This window comes from Hyposmocoma kahamanoa, unplaced genomic scaffold, assembly GCF_003589595.1.
Source record: "Hyposmocoma kahamanoa isolate Upper Pololo Valley unplaced genomic scaffold, ASM358959v1 63, whole genome shotgun sequence".
Classification (NCBI taxonomy): domain Eukaryota; kingdom Metazoa; phylum Arthropoda; class Insecta; order Lepidoptera; family Cosmopterigidae; genus Hyposmocoma; species Hyposmocoma kahamanoa.
This window is the reverse complement of record NW_020653851.1, coordinates 11,054,632-11,072,236: the sequence shown is the minus strand read 5'-3', so window position 1 is coordinate 11,072,236 and position 17,605 is coordinate 11,054,632. Positions and strand designations below refer to the sequence as shown.

The 17,605-nt window shown below is 35.2% G+C and overlaps 1 protein-coding gene across 1 annotated transcript; it reads left to right on the top strand.

Moving 5' to 3' along the window:
* Positions 1-1,713: 1,713 nt before the first annotated feature.
* LOC113230247 (nucleoside diphosphate kinase 7) lies at positions 1,714-16,264 on the top strand. Its single transcript, XM_026464089.1, has 7 exons — positions 1,714-1,828; positions 1,907-2,187; positions 2,506-2,667; positions 11,882-12,080; positions 13,133-13,378; positions 15,168-15,281; positions 15,914-16,264. The coding sequence occupies exons 1-7, from the start codon at positions 1,826-1,828 to the stop codon at positions 16,052-16,054; spliced, it is 1,146 nt and encodes a 381-aa protein (XP_026319874.1). The 5' UTR covers positions 1,714-1,825; the 3' UTR covers positions 16,055-16,264.
* Positions 16,265-17,605: the final 1,341 nt, after the last annotated feature.

Below are 17,605 nucleotides of genomic sequence, written 5' to 3'. Positions count from 1 at the left end.
CTGTACTTAGGGCAGCTCCTTTCTTTTATTTTTTTCCATCCTCTAAGGTGTAAACTGAGGCTGACGTAGTGGTTATATTCTCATTGGCTAGCCGCATGTACCTACAATAATATTGTTCGTGTGCGGGCGATATTGTTGTGTTGGGAACATACATAAACTTGGATTGTCAATAATATTGCATGTGTGAACAATATTGCTGTCGGAAATAAAATGGCAGCCTTTGCTGTCTTTCGTAATGAAATTTTTCTTTCTTTGTATTGTTTAAAGGATTTCGTATGTGTTGACAAATATATTTTGCCTGACAAGAGACGCCATCTGTGAGCAACGCCGTGCGTCGAGGGTGCGTCGTTCTGGATATTGATTCACGCTTCTACGATTGGCAGTGTGGCCGTTTTAGCGACTTGTCGCTAAATCGAATGAATTTTAATATACATTATAACAAATATATAAAAATTCATTAGATTTAATAAATATAAATATATTAGAAATATCGATTTTTTATACCGATATATCGCAAAATATCTATACAGCATTTCGATATATAACATCGGAAAAAATATCGATATTTTTTTACATGAACACCACTAGTCCTACTAGAGCTGTCTAATATGTGATACACTTGGGTACACTCCTTTATTTTTTTCCATCGTCTAACTAAGGGGTACACACCTCAAAGTACATACCGCACATGACAACTAACATAGTATTATCTTAATATATTAATATTACCTGTTTAGTTTTTTTAATATTAGTTTCACGGCACCGGAATAAATCCATCAAGCCAAATCTTAAATTTCTTTTTGCTATCTTTTAAATAAAACTTTTTTCTTTCAATGTAAGGTATCTATATCTCTTCAATGGTGGAAAGAATGTATGCATTTAACAAAGCGACAGTGTTGTCTTGTTTTTTTGAAATTGAATCTTATATGAATGACACTTCAATATAGCGAAATTTTGGAGATAAATTATTAACATTAACGCAATTTTTGGGATAATATTAAGTTAGTTGCTAAGTGCGATACGTCATTCGTATGAAAAAAAAAAAACATTTTTTTCTCCGTCTACGTTTTTTTGCCATTTATTTTTTTCCCTGTTATTCATTGACTTACAATTATAAAGTCAATGCTGTTATTATAATTTTAGGTATAGATCTTAGAGGATGGAAAAAATAGTATAGATTATAGATTCAACAAATTATACTGTCTCTGCTGAAATTCCATGTCTGGACTAAAAATCCAATAATAAGAGCCATGAAAGATAAAAAGTTTTTGGTCCGTTCAAATATTAAGAATATTTTTTTCTGAGATTCTTTCTTCTTCTTTTAAATGTTATGGCTCCATCGAAATAATCAATGATTTTGCCAATGTCAAGTAAAAATAACTATGTACGGTAGTTTAATATTATTATAAAAATTATACAAAAAAATGGCGATTTCGCCAAGAAATAGGTATTTAATTTAGCTAAGATAGGCTGTCATTATAATCAAAATCCTAAAAATTTTAATTCCTAAAATTATTATTAGTTAAATTTCACAAATATTTTGTATTTTTTATAGAGGTATTGCATCGTCCGGATTTAACGCATCTATATTATGTTTGAGATTCGTGGGTACTTCCAGCGCCCTCCACCGTTGTTATGTCAATTTCAAATGACTTTCGATTTGTTTGTTTGCAAAATATCGTATTGTGATCGTATTTGTTTAGATTAAAATTTTAGGCCGAAGTATTTATTTATTATATAACACATGAAAAGATTAATAATATTAATACAAGGCGTAATACACTGATCTCTAAACACTTAATAATTTGTTTTATTGTTAGAATATATGGTAAAGTTTGCTATTCTGTTTACATGCTGTGATCAAATTTTATTATTAAAGTAAACTATACTGTTTTTTCGGTTTTAGGAGGGGAGTTTTAGGGATAAATATGCATTTGTTGGGGAATGGTACGATGACCAGGCGAGTTTGGTTCGTCGGTTCAATGTCTTCTATTACCCTACTGACGATAGTTTGGAGATGATCGATTTGAAAACTCGAAAGGTCTTCTTACGTCGGATGAAAGTGAATGGAGTGAAACTAGATAGTTTCTTCTTAGGCTGCACATTAAATATACTAGGTCGCCTTATTAAAATACTTGAATTCGGCTGTGAAGATACTAGAAGAAAATTACATAAAGATATGCAGGTGTAAGTATAAAACATTGCTATACAAATAATTTGAATTATACCTAATGAATAATTCAAATAAAATACAAAAATTGGATTGCCATATCTTTACAATATGTTGACTTTAATTTAAGTTTCAGTAATCCGCATTGTAGCCGTTTTTTTTGGGCTATTTAGATTTAAAGCTACAACTAAGTATCTGATCGATCAGATAACAAGCTATGGTGTAGTGGGCTGGTGTCTGCAACTCATCATTAAGATACCTAATTTGCATAATAAATAAATAAATGGCTGATAATTTATTTACTTAGTTGTATTTCTTTCATTATGTAATTTAAGGACATTTGGAATGATTAAGCCAATTCCTACAAGTATTGCTGGGAAGATTATAACACATTTATATGAGCATGGACTGAAAATCACCAAGATGAAGAAAGTTCATTTGACCTCTGATGATGTGATTTACATTTACCGAAGTTACCAGACTGATCCCACTTACCCGTGAGTATATTATTCTAATGGTAACCCACCATGCATCCACATACCATCAGTAAAGATACACGGTGTCCCTAACAATATACAGATTGTTAAGACAGTGTGCCTGTGAATATTAACCATGTGTTACTATGTTATAAACAAATTTCTAATATGTCTACTCTATTTTTAAGTGTTTGGCTTCTCTTGAAAATTGTAACATTGTTGAGGATAGTGCAAGTGCGTGTAACTAGCATGGGATAATTCTGCGTTTCTGACACATGTAGCCAATTTGAGTTTTGCATGCTAGTCCATGTAGTTACTTGACACCAGTTGTGACTGATCAACGGAAAGCCTGAATTCGTTAAATAACAATACTGCGGATCTGTCACCAGGTGCAGAGATGGGTAGTGGATTAAAATCCAATTTGCTTGCCCAAGTTTTAAAAGTGTTTTCATACAAAGCGCCTGGTTTAAACCTGTTTCTACCCAAAATTGTTTTGCAGAAACCATTATATGCAGTAAATAGTAATTAATTTCTGTATAGTTATGGTAATAACACTGTCTAAATTATATTACAATTAATAATTGTTCACTTGGGGTCTTGTGTATTTTTACTAAAAATACAACTTAAATTAAAATTTTAAAAAACCCTTATTTATAACAGTTTACTTGAAAATTCAATAAAGAAATTATCATAATGGTTTTATTCCTTTAACTTTAAACCTCTGTGGCCGAACGGTAATCATACTGGACTGCCACGCAGAGGTCCCAGATTTTCGCGGGCCGGGAGAAAATTTTGTATGGCCTACATTTATTTCTCTCGTGTGTTTGGGTGTAATTTGTGGTTGTCTATGTCTGTGTTCATGTCACCTGGGGGCCTACCACAACCTCATAGAACAATATATTAACCTTACATTTATTGTTCGCACCATGATGCGCTTAAAGTAAGCTTATTATAATGTTACAACTATGGTGTTTTATTGGCAGCTTTATGACTACTCATTCACTCAATTCGTACTATGACGCGACTTAACATTAAAGTAATATTGTTCTTATGTCAAATTTACCAATCTTAAAATAGTTACATTAATGGAAACAATATTATCGAATTTATTGTCTAAATGTTGATTTGTAATGATTAAAAGTTAAGTTAAACTTATTTATTCACATACGTCTCTTCAAAATTTTATTTATTTTTTTATTTAATAGTAATAAGGAAATAATTTCTCCTTAAATAAAAATACGCGATGTTTATTTTGTAAAATAAAATTATGACAGCGCCATTTGTATGCGTCTTGGCGACACTAACAGTTGACACTAGACTATAATTCCGAATTCACAACGTGACAATCAAGATTCAGCTTGTTTTATCTATTTATCTTCATTGAAATGCGGAAAAATAATTAAAAACAACGTATGTAATTTTAATATATTTGATTATTGCATACTTTTCTTTTTTTTTCTTTTCTTCTTTTAGCAGTTAAAATTCTTTGAATGTAAATATTGTTTACATTCTGAGAATTCACATTTTCATTATATTACTTTAACATTTCACTATTTCACTTTAACATTACAGTAGGAAGTAGTAGTAGTAGGAATTATATCACAGTAGGAAGATTCGGACCATAAAAAAAGAAAGAGACGACATTATACAGTTCATATAGCGTTATTTCTTTCATATTCTTAGTAAGGAATAGGCAATATTGGGAAATCATTCGTTCTTTCAGTCACTTTAGCAATAATACATTACTTGGTTGATAGGTTTGTCGTATGAATGTCGTACGAATATGAGTAATATTAATAATAAGAAGCTTATTATAAGCTTCCATTGAAATAAGATTGTTTTTTGAAAGGTTATGGTAGGCACCCTGCTTGGTTTCCCCAGTGCAGGGCTATGAGTGTGTTATGAGTGCGCGTTATTCTTTTTCTTAAAACTACGTTAAGTTACAATCGGATCTTCCTAATAGGTATCATCTATCACGAAGATCCGCTTTTCCAATATTTTTTAGTATAAGAAATAAACCAACTAACAACTATCCATAGAGACCAATTTAATGAGTCCAAGCCCAATAGTTCTTGTGTAAGTAGTTGAGGAGTTGAGTGATTATATGCAGACAGAAATGTTGGTAGAGTATACAAGTGGGTTTTACCTACGAATCTTCCTAAAAAATCAAAATCTTCCTAGAAAATCTTTTGTTATTTTATAGATTCAAAACTAAAGAACTACCCTCGCTAGAAAAGATATACTCCAAGAATCACAATTTGTACCTTTATTTTTACGTGGGGATATCCTCCTACGATACGTCTCCACCGCGGGGGCAAAGGAGAGGTTGTGCCGGCTAAACCCCGCGGTGGCTTTCTCGGGTACTCTAATGGGAGGGTCCCGGGATCGGCTTTGCGCACCGGAACCCACCTAGCACCTGGGATTATCGACGTCGTCCCCATCGCCGTTATGTCTCAGCCGGAACATAGTGACGTATGTCGGCTGGCTCAACCAGACTGAGGTTGGGCAGGATCGCGCCAATGCACTATGGGAAATATAGGTCAGTTAAGGACCAAAAATCTGTAATTTTTTTGTTTTTTGGGAATTACGACGCTTTTAAACACATATACATTTTTATTTAACTACCCGTAATTGAGTGATAAAAAAATGTGCAAAATCATAAATCTCTCTCTAGTAAATACTACCCAATATTTATTAAAAACAAAATGGAAATGTCATGTTACGGTAATTCTTTATTCATAAAATAAATTAAATGTAATTATAAATTTTACTTAAACTTATATAAAATAAAACAATAAAAATACGAGACAAGAAAAAACATGAAAGCATATTTGTTATTATTTCGGATATCTGTTGTAGACTCTAGCATCTTCCTTCTATCATGGCCTATTATTACTGTAATTTATATTACATCTTTTTCAGAATCAGTGATGAGTTGGTCCACTTTCAATAGACGTAGCGTCTCTTCGTCAAGCTCCTGTCGATTTTTAACATAAGGTTTTCGGTTACTGGTTATAAATGGATCAGAAGCACATCAAGCTTGACACTTTGGACTTTGGACCGTTCTTATTGCAAGCGGCATAAAGTTAAATTTGAACCTTTAGTGTCAAGCTTGACGTGCTCTTGACCCTGTACGAAGTAACTGTGAAATACATCTTCATTTGTTGCAGATCTTGAACACTTTCTTGCGTGGTGTAATCTAAATTTTTTGTAGTATTTATTTCGAGATTCTTGAGCGTCTTTTGAAAGTTGTCCGATAGGTAACACTGCAAAATGATGAATTATACCTTCTCTGTGAATTAATATTTTGTGTACCGAAGATGGCATATAATACCAATCATATTTACTGACGTATATTCTTGCAGTTTTCAAAACATATTCCCCAAATGTTTGGGAATCTATCATTATGCCAGACGATAAAGCTTAAATTATTACATAGAGTCGCTTTATCAAAATTCCATCGACTCCTGTAATTTCAGCTGAGCAGGCTGCATTATAAAAAAAACCTCGAAGTGTTACCGTCATTGGTATTACCACCTCATTGCCGTGGTTTATCAATTATTAATCCAAGCTCTTCTCGAAAGCGTCTTTGTACCACAGTTTACTTCTCTTGTTTTGTTTGTTTATTTTCGTCACCCGTAGCTGACCATTTTTGAAACGAAAGGTTGTAAGAAATATGCAAAATCATCTCCATACAGCGAATCCAGAGGTGCAGTATTGATAATCCGTAATGAAAAGAATTTTCATTTTCGGACCTAGCAGTTACATTTTGTAAATTATTCATTAGACGTGGATTAGCACCACAAATATTACATGTTGAACTTAAAGGAGTGTCGGTTAATACTTGAACTACTTTGCCATATTTAACTTAAACGCTATTGCCTTCCTTAACAATCAACGATGGACTCAAAGAATACATTTGATTTTGAATATCGTTAACAACAGCTTTAGTTTTCTCAGAAGTTTCTTTCGAACTCAATTAAAATAGGGCGACAGAATCTCACGGATGAAGGCGCAAAATTTCGCTAAACAACTGTCGTATCATCAATTAATCTGATGGGCACAACAGATGCGACGAATAAGTATGAATCTGACACAAGTTCAGTCTCCTCTAGAAGTCTTTGTTTATACTCACTTTCACCAGACGAGTCATCACATCCTCATATACTGTATAAAACCAACTGTTTAAAACCGTTTTTGTACACGGAATCTATCATCAATATCCTCGCCGTTGTGTAATCTAATAAATCCTGTAGGGTTAACATTTTTGCACATGTGTTAGTAATTTCAGTAGCTGATGCAGGTGTGTAACAGTTTTGTTTACTTTTTGTACTTTGTAATAAGGTGGTGTAAGAAACAGTTCCGTTCATCCATAACTTTCTTCAAATGTAAATATTGAGCCATGGTCAGATCCAATTCAATAAATACACTTAATCCTTCTTGATCGCTCAGCGTTTGGATGGTATTAGAGTTGTCCATCAATTTTGGCACTGATATTTTTACTTTCTCCCTTTGATCGCAGCTCTTGAATATATGCACCATAAACGTGTTCGAATCCATATTCATTCAGTCTTTTTGCGCTTCTTACTAGATTCTGAAGAATTTTCATAAGACATTAAGACATGGTCTTCCTTGTTTTCCAGTTGAAGTTGATGGAATGGAATCGATTGTCGTCGACAAAGTAACAGAAAACTCTTGATCCAACCAATCACTGTTAACCCTCAAAAAGGCTTCTTTCTTTCGTGATGCTTGGCTCCATCGACTGTTAAACTGTGTTAGCAAATTTTTTTTTAATTACTGATTATGAAACGTAAATTGTCCTCCGAAAGTTCATAACAATCTCGCAAAAATGTTTCTAGAGCCGATTCAATTCTTCCACCTACAATGTAGGAAAGTATTAGTAACTCTAACATTTGAAAGTACTCGTTTGCAAAGGAGTTCGAAAAGTATATTCAATAAGAAACGACTGCTTGTTTTAATAAATTTATGAAATTAATGTGTAAGAGCATTATATAGTAATGGTGTAGTGTGAATAATATTGATAAATATGATAAATGCAACCGCATCTATATTATCCTATCGCGTTGCATTGATAAGGGTATTTTTCTGCGTTATTTTTTTCATATCTTTAGAAACCGCAAAAACCCGTAGCTGATGTTTGTAACATTTTGATAATGAATACCTGCGCTATGAAATAATACATATTTCGAAGCTTCGGCAAGCTTCACTAACAGTCAAAACCTTTGATGAATTTGATAAAGGTAGGTTAATGTCTTAATTTAATAACGTTTTAATTATGATTTATTTTATTATATTTGATATACTGCCTCCGTGGCCGAACGGTTACCATGCCGGACTGCCACGCAGAGGTCCCAGGTTCGATTCCCGGGCCGGGAGAAATGTTTGTATGGCCTACATTTATTTCTCTCGTGAGTTTGGGTGTAATTTGTGGTTGTCTATATGTGTGCCCATGGCACCCGCGACACAGGGTTTCCCTAGTGCGGGGCTATGTTGAGTGTGTGCGCTATTTATTTATTTATTATTATTTATTTTACTTAACATTACACAACAAATTTGAAAAATATCAACTATTTTTGACATTTACGTAAGATGTGCTTTATAAAAATCTATAACACTTACAAAATCAATACGAAATATGACGGCGAAAGTTCCAAAATTATACGGCACAACGAGATGAGTATGGGAACGGACATTTCGGATGAATTTTTATTAAATCAACATAATATCTAAAATAAAAAACCTTCATTATAACAAAGTATGTCATCTGAACTATCAAATAAAAGTAAATGTGTATTTCAATTAAGACATTGGTCAAAACCATTTTTGATATGCCGTTGTTCTACTATTTCCCATAGTGCAATCGCGCGCTGGCGCGACACTATCTGCACCTAAGCCTCTCGTCGAGACTAATTCAATGAGCCCAGACACGAGGCTTCTGTTAATAGTTAAGGGATTGGGTAGACTGTAGACTCTCCTAGTTGCAGCACATGAAATCCAGGTTATCATATTATTCTAAGGTCATCGGATTTTCAAATGCCGATAGTCTAATAAAATATTCATTTTATGACTGAGATCCCTAGATTAACTTGGAAAAGAGCTGATGATCTTTAAACAGCTGAACAGGTGGTCAACAAACATAGCTGCTATAGCAATAGAACCATTCCGATTAAATTGGCTGAAGGCTAATATAAAAAAAAAACAAGATCAGGATCTACGATTCCACAAACAGATATACCTACAGACAAAGACTTTTTTGTATGATAAAATATAATGATATTCCTCACAGCTGCAATAGGTACCTTGGTACTGTGTAAAAATTATAGAGGAATTGTTAGTTTGATAGAAAAAAGATTAGAATTCTTTTTTCGTATGGAGAAATATAAACTTTATTTTTTACCTCGAAATGTAATGGCCATGGGTAATGTAATGTGTGTGGCTTACTACCGCCATAGTTCTAATAAATTTCTACCAAAATGTCCATGTATAGGTAAAATTTCGGTATTTATTATGTATTTGTTAATACAATATACATTTTCCAATAAAAACTTTCCAGTTAAATAGAAAAAATGTCCAATTTAGACAAAAATTAATAATTACTTGATTGGAAACTTGTTTATTTTGTTAAAATATATATAGGGGAAAATTGCGATTATTGGACCGGGTAATATAATAATTTTCAAAACTAAATAATTATTTTAATAAAAAAGTTAATTTTATTTTCGCATTGTTTTTTCTTTTGATGACTAAAACATTTACCTTGTATCATAGTATGCCTTTGAGTTGAATACCACGAACCTTAAATTAGAGTTTTCAGTGCGTGGCCAAATCAAATCCGCGTAAGTGTCGTGGCAATCAAATTAGCAAGATTTACTGGAATTTATTGCTATTAGTTTGTAGACGACAATTAATGCGTACTATGAAAGCCGTAAAAATGAAAGCCATTGAAATAACAAAGTAATAACGTTAAAAGTATCTCTTGTCAAATTTGGTTTTGTGTACCTAAAATACGCGCCTTTTACCAATGCTGCATACGCGGCTTTGCACTATTCCCCGCCCATATTATGTTATAATGAGAAAATAAGGAACGTTTTCTTCATTGACAATTAAGGACTAAACGCTACGAAAGACCGATTAGGCTGGGAGAGAACTTGCGTTAACGCTAAGCCTTTCCCAGCTTGTCAGTGGCGCCACCAGGAGCCCAGATGTTGAGTCTCATACAGCTAATTACTTGGACTTTCTGTTAACAACTGATCCAGACCGCTGCTCTGTGGTTGTGGAGGCCCCACTGGGTACTTTCGTCCATTGTCTGGTGAAAACTGTATCCGTATACTCCCCACCCGATCAGGGCCTTAGTGGTATGAGACGGGTGTGGCGATACAAGTTAGGAGATTGGGACGAAATGCGCCATTTCTTAGCGTCATGTCCTTGGCAGGCGTGTTTTATTTCAGGAGACTCGTCGACCTGTGCTTATGCTGTAGTCGAGGTCTCGCGTTTGGGTATGGAGTATTACATACCATACTCTGATGTATCCAATGGACCCCAAGCTCGTCCATGGTTTAACGCTGATTGTAGTTGTGCTGAAGAACATAAACAGTCCGCGTACCAAGCTTGGGCAGATGCTCGACTACGCAAAGCGCAGAGTACTCGGAAGTTGAAGAAATTTTTAATAAGGTCGCCAAGAAGTGCAAAAGCGTGTTAAGTAGGGCCAAGTTCGACCATGTGCGCCACATAGGGGTCGAGCTTGCCTCTTATCCAGCAGACAGCAAATGCTTTTGAAAGCGGTCGAATCTAACTTTTGTCGCCCATTTTTGCGACCGCTGCTGAGGGCGGATGGCTCGCTGGCTCAGCCTGTGGAAGAGAAGGCGAATCGTTTTGCCTCACTCTTTGCAGAGAGTTCGAGTTGGAATCCTACTACCTACCTTACCTCAGGCTGGCTGCACTATGGCGCCAGTTCGCATACGCCATAAAGAGGTACTTTTGAACTCTGCGGAATGTAGACGTGAATAAAGCTAGCGGCCCAGATGGAATTCCCGCAATAGTCCTGCGTAACTATGCGCCTGAGTTGTCTCCTGTTCTCACACGCCTGTACTGCCACTCACTTGAGACTGGTCTAGTTCCCAGGTCGTGGAAGCTTACAAACGTGCAACCTGTGCCGAAAAAGAAAAGCAGAGTTCCATACTGCAAGACTATGGAACGTGTACTCAACAACCATATCCTGTCATACGTTGAAGACAACGACTTCCTCAGTGATCGCCAGTACGGATCTACTGGGGATCTTCTTGTGTATGGCTGTCACATATGGGGTGAGGCTATAGAAAACCAAGGCGGAGCACTTGCAGTGTGTTTGGACATGTCTAAAGCCTTTGACAGCGTCTGGCAAGCAAGCCTTTCAAGTAAGCTTCTCTCTTATGGGCTTCCCACTGACCTTTGCAATTGGATCCTGGATTTCTTGAGCGAACGTTCGTTTCGATTGGTCTTAGAAGGCTACTCTTCCGAACATATGGCGATAGATAGAGTTCCTCAGGGTTCCGTACTGTCTGCAACTTTTTGCTGCATATCAATGATATATTAATTCCTGGTACCTATGCATATGCTGATGACAGCTCAGTTGTAAATAGCTACTTGATCAATGTAAGGGTCATTGGAGAGGAAATCCAGTCTTGTCCAGAGTCCATGGTTAGCCGTTTGGATTTGACACTCAAGGAAGTGTCCAATCAAATCCGAACACTACCAAAACGCAGGCGTGTCTATTCTCCACAAAACGGAGTCCCTTTGAGCTGACTCCAACTTTTCGTGATAGCCGACTGACTTCAGCTACTTGAGATGGACCTGTCGCCCAATTTGAACTTCGGCAGATGCATTGAATGCGTGGCCAAAAATGCAGCCAGGAAGCTTGGCACCGGGGGACTAGGCGGATGTTTGGGTTTCACCCCTATGTTGTGGATATTTGCACCATGCACACACACACACGCACACGCGCACACGCACGCGCACACGCACGCGCATACGCATGCGCTCGCACTCACACTCGCACTCGCGCTCCCACTCGCACTCGCACTCGCACTCGCACTCGCACACGCACACGCACACGCACACGCACACGCACACACACACAAATGTATTTTAAGCATTTAATGTAAATATTGTTTACTTGAAGTCGAGTTTACAAAAAAATACATTCCTGGCACCTGGTCTAAACGCTACATATCCACAGGTTCCTTCTAGAGCACCTGACGAAGCAGTATGTTTATGGCATTGAGATTGTTGGAAAGGATGCAGTGGCTCAAAGCCACAAGATTCTTGGTAATCGTGATCCTTTGAAAGCTGAGCCGGGCACTATCAGAGCCTTGTATGGCAGTGATGCTGTGAGGAACTGCATGCATGTTTCAACAGATGAAGAAGGAGCATTACAGGTATACAATTTATTAATGTCAATAAATTACAAGTCTGAACTCACTAACAACAGAACTGAATCAGTTAATGAAGTTGTATCCAAAAATATAATGACAATAAATATTAACAATTGGCATTATGGATATCTATAGTATCACACTAATCTACTGGTTCTTCTTATAGTCTGTTGTTATTTATCAAATTTGGATAATATATTTAAATTTTAACGTTTATATACGCGTGGCAAATGAAGAACTGGTCCCTAAACGTCAAAACGGATATATGAAATAACAGAAAGGGGAGAATATCAACGATTCCAAACATGTACTTGATTTAGACTCTGTAAAAAATTTCAAATAAAGTTTAGTTACTAAAAAGATTAGAGAGAATGTTTTGAATCGACACATCTAATTTACAGTTCTATTGCGAACTTTGCACTATGTTAATTATAAGTAGTTCATTTATTAAAAAAAGAAATTCAGCGACATGTCGGTACTGCGTCGCGTAAGGAGCAATTGAGTGGTTTGGATACCTGTAACTGGCTTACACATAAGAACTGTGGCTTTCCAAATGTTGTCTTTTAATAATCGTTTTTTTTTTAATTTATTCAATTTGAAACAACAAAAAAAATTTATAAAAAACGACGATTCTTTATCGTTTGAAACGCTTGTCATCTGCGCGTAAAAATACGCTGTATGCATAGCCTCTTAGAGAAAACTCATGCTCAGTATTGGGAAGTATATGGGTTAATGACGATGGTAGTGTGTATGGAGCTATTTCGGTCACTAGCTGAGGTGTGAGCTATTTACGAGGTATTCTCAAGATTATTTATATGGTATTACCAATGTTGTGCCACGATTGGTAGTATAGGGATGTTTGCAGCCCTGACCCATGATTGATAGATTTTGAAATATTTTTTCTTAAATTATTACTAAAATACTTCTACACTTTGTGCATTTGGGAAGATTTTGAAAATCTGCCTTCATCTCTTGGCTAGTCCAAGCTTAACTGTGCCATAACTTATTAATTGATTTTAATTGCAATGTTTCATCAAATTTTTTGTTCATTTTAGGACCTAGAATACTTCTTCCCGCCACCACACCTCCACTCTGTACGTTTGCGATTGACAGCCACTTTGTCAAACTGTACTCTCTGTATCGTAAAACCTCACGCAATTCGAGAAGGCAAGCTTGGCAAAGCGCTGGAACTCATCGATGAAGGAGGCTTTGACATCACTGCGCTAAACATGATTCAGGTGGAGACTGTCAATGCGTGCGAATTTTTTGAAGTTTATAAAGGCATTGTACCCGAATATAAGGTGTGTTTGATAACTGAATAAGATTTAAATTGTTGTTAGCTACACCGAGATACTGGCGTCCATGCTTTTGCGATTTTTCCAGAAATTATCTTTAGGTGTTATGACTCATGAACAAATAATTTTGCGATCCTATTGTTAAACTAACGAGGGTTACCTCGTTAGTTTATAGAGGACAAACTATTAACGCGGTATAATGAGACTAGAAACTAGTGTAACTCCATACAAACGTATCAGCGCCTGCCTGTATATGTGCAAGCCCGCCGCGCGCCGTGTACGGAGACAAATATTGATATAATTTTGCGGTGCACTCACGTTGCATAGCGTGAGGCATTACACGCGCCATTCAATAAATGACATCAGGTAGTGACGTGTTCATTGTTGTTTGAACAAGTGTGCCTCAAATTCAGAACTCTTTAGCATATCATTTCTATTTCATAATCACACTCCCATAATCGAGATACCAATCACTGACTCTGGTATAAAAATATGGTAACGTTAGTACAGCATTTAACAAAGGTTATTTTAATAATGCACGAGAATACTGTAATTAACACCTTAATTTTTTCACATTATGACAGCAGGTACAACTAAAATAATACTGTAACATTGTTAACTGACAACACTGCTACTAGCTCCGAGTGACGTGATAGGCGTTGATTCGCCAAATAGGCAGGAGTTGCACTCATAGATTTAGTATATAGGTACCCATAGATCGACCCTGTAGTATTTGAGACGAGACCAAAACAAAAATACATCTGTGTGCGTGTAATGTGCATGGGAGCAAGATATATAGTGTTGCGCCACGCACTGACTCGATGATATCGATTAACATATTATACCATTATTTCACTTCGTCGTATTCGTCATAATATTTATGATTTTCGCGTGAAGTACCAGTGTTACAGTCTTACCCAAAACGCACAGACTTTAATTAACTAATTGATTAATCATTCAATAAAAAATAATGCATGAAACTCGGTTACTTTCGTATGGATAATTGTCACTTATAACGCTTAAATATTAACGTCTTTGAATGCGACCTCAACAGAAAAACTATAAATAAACGTATTAAATGAATAAAGAATATATTTATAGGAATAAAATAAAAGTACAAATAAAGTTATTACATTTTTATTTTCTTTGAAATAGCAACAACTATTATAAAACGTCTCAAGCTTTCCATCGAGGTATTTTGAAGTTTAGTATGATAGGTTTCAATTATTAGTTTTATTAATAAGTATTGATGGTTGGATAATGCAGTTCAATTGTAGTTTTTAACAAAACTCGAGTTCCAAAACACGATTCGAAGCTACATGTACTCTACAAAGTATCGAGTACGACATGTGGGGTTAAATTTTACAAAACAACTACTATTGTCCACGAATTAAATAAATAACATAAACCCATATAGTGATTTTAAAAAAAGAATAAGATATACTTATTTATACCACAGTAATTACAATTTAGCTCGCCCACCACAGGACCGCTCAGTAGGTACTTACCAGACTCAAGCGCGCCTCGAACTCGAGTGCGACTCGTTACATAAATAGACTCGAGCACTAATATCGAACGTCTATTCCGAAACTCGATAGGCACATTATTACATCGATCAGTGTATCTCTGTCTTTATGAGTCGAGACTTGTCAATTGGAGTCGAGTCCTAAAATGGAGTCCCGGACTCGAGTTATTTACAATTTACAACACTACAACAGAGGCAGTTATATTGTATTGTTTGTTTCTATTTGTTACTTAACTTACATTGAGTAAATGTTGTTCTGTTTTTTCACAGGGTATGGTACAGGAACTTTCAAGTGGTCCGTGTGTTGCAATGGAGTTAGTGGTTAAAGATAAGACTAAAAATACTGCTGTCGAATTCAGAAAAATAGTTGGACCTTGTGATCCGGTGAATATTCAAATAGACAAGATTCCGTTAATTCTCTGAGTAAAGGACATAAATATCGTCGCCTTACTTTCTCAAACTAGTATCTTAAAGCACAAAGTTACTGAAAGGTAAAAAATGGATTGTACATACAAATTTTGCAGGGTGATTTCACATCACATTTCTTTCATAGTCACATACTGGATTTTACCTATTCATAAAGTAATTCATCCAAATTAGCACCCTTGATAAGAAATATAAAATAAATAGAAAGTTTTGCCATCTCCTACATAATCACTCTTTATAAGATACGAGTTTTAGAAAGTAACGCATCGATATAGGAAACTCTTACTCGTACTCTTCATATCTCTTAAAAGTAGCTGGTGCCTGCGATTTCGTCGGCGTAGAATAAGTTCTACTGTACTATACTAATTTTCATAAGTTTTATTGATTCTCCGTACAACTTTCAGCCCCTATTTCACCTCTTTTAAGATTTAATTTTGTCACAAAAAGTAGCCTATGTCCTTTTCATTTATCTCTATCCAAAATTCATCTATATTGGTTCAGCTGTTTAGGTCTGAAAACTTAACAGACAGAGTTACTTTCGTATTTATAATATTATATTCGTATGGATTAATAATTATAATTTGTTACAGGAAATAGCAAGGCTGTTGCGGCCACATACAATGCGAGCTAAACTCGGAAACAATAAGGTTCAAAACGCAATCCACTGTAGTGATTTGCCTGAAGATGGTTTATTGGAAGTCGAATATTTCTTCAAGATTTTAGACTTATAATGACTCAAGGCTGACTACTTATACGTTTTTTGATATTGATTATAATACTCAATGATTTTAGAATATAACGTGGTTGAGTGTGAGAGCGAGGTTGATGTATATGAGAATGTACAAACCACAAATTTTAAGATGCGCTACGCAATTACCAATGTATAATAATGCAAAGTATCCAACAACAAGCACATAGAAAAGTTAGTTTTTACACATTTGTAATAAGTGACAAAAAACGTCTTATTCCACATAAGACGTTTTTTGTTGACGACACGATGACATGATTGCTTGTACTTAACTAAACGTAATTAAATAAATAAGTTTTGTACGATTTTTGTGTGTGTGTTAGAGTGAGAAAAAATCTCAATGCAAAATTTTACGGTTTTGTGGCGTGACACAGGGGGTCCAAGCTGATAATTGATTTGGGATGAATTTGTGGAATACTCAGTTGATAACTTTGACATAATGTATTATGACATTCCTGACAACTTTTATTTTTGTGTAATATCTTGATAAGTAAAAATGGTGAAATTGCAGGCACATCGGACTTGTCAAATATGTCTCGGGGTGACGGACGCAGTGGCAGTGCCCCTCAGAGATCTTTGTGATTTAAAGCTGATTGGCATTGCACCTGATATGGACAGGTGCGCCACTTACTATCAGGCACACGACTTGTTCGTTCCGTCACTTGGTGTCACAATAATAATAATAATTTGTTTTTAGTGTCGATAAATATATATTTTATTTTTGTCGCAAAATATAGGAAAATATAATGCGCATGGCTTGCTTACAGTGCAGTTTCATTCAATCAACCAAGAAGAACTAATTTACAGGTACTTGTAGTTTTATCAGTAATGGGAACAAAATTTCTATTATTTTTGTATTACAATAATAGCAAAATGTTCAACTTTCCACTTCAAGAATTATCAATTTTAGTGTAATTTAGACTATGCTAAACAATTTTTTATTAAACGGCGAAACTCAACTTTTCAAGAAATGACGCCACATTATAAGTTGTCATGAATGCTATGTTATAAAAACTTTGCTTATTATTCGAATTATTTTTTTCTAAGTCCAGGATTTATCAGTTTGGACCCACTGTCTGTTGCAACGGTTTAACACAAACTAGTACAGAAAAATCGAGTCGGCGCCGTGTCAATACTACATAGAAAATCGTAATAAATACATATAATCAATTAATAACTATTTTTATTCAATAATGGAATTTATGATCGTTACTTAATTATTTTCCAAGTTTTGACACATGCTTTTTTACCGTTTAGGACTGTTGGCTCCACATCCTGTATCTACATTCACAGTTTTAGACTTGCTCTGTACGAATATCCAACGAAATAATAAAAAAAACTGGACTATATATAGCTTTTAATCGAGAAATACTGGAAACTATATTTTTTCCTAATAGTTTGTTTTTATTTTTTAATATTTTCCTTTAAAATTTATATCAATTTTTAAACAAGAAATTGAAAAACAAGAGTTTGAGTTATACATAATTATATTTCGTAATAATTAGGACTATGATTGTTCACAATGAGAATTGCA

What these genes read in the sequence shown, in the direction of transcription:
- LOC113230247 (XM_026464089.1), top strand. An exon ending in ATGAAGAAGGAGCATTACAG is followed by an intron (nt 12,081 to 13,132) that starts GTATACAATTTA and finishes TGTTCATTTTAG; the next exon opens with GACCTAGAATACTTCTTCCC. An exon ending in GCATTGTACCCGAATATAAG is followed by an intron (nt 13,379 to 15,167) that starts GTGTGTTTGATA and finishes GTTTTTTCACAG; the next exon opens with GGTATGGTACAGGAACTTTC.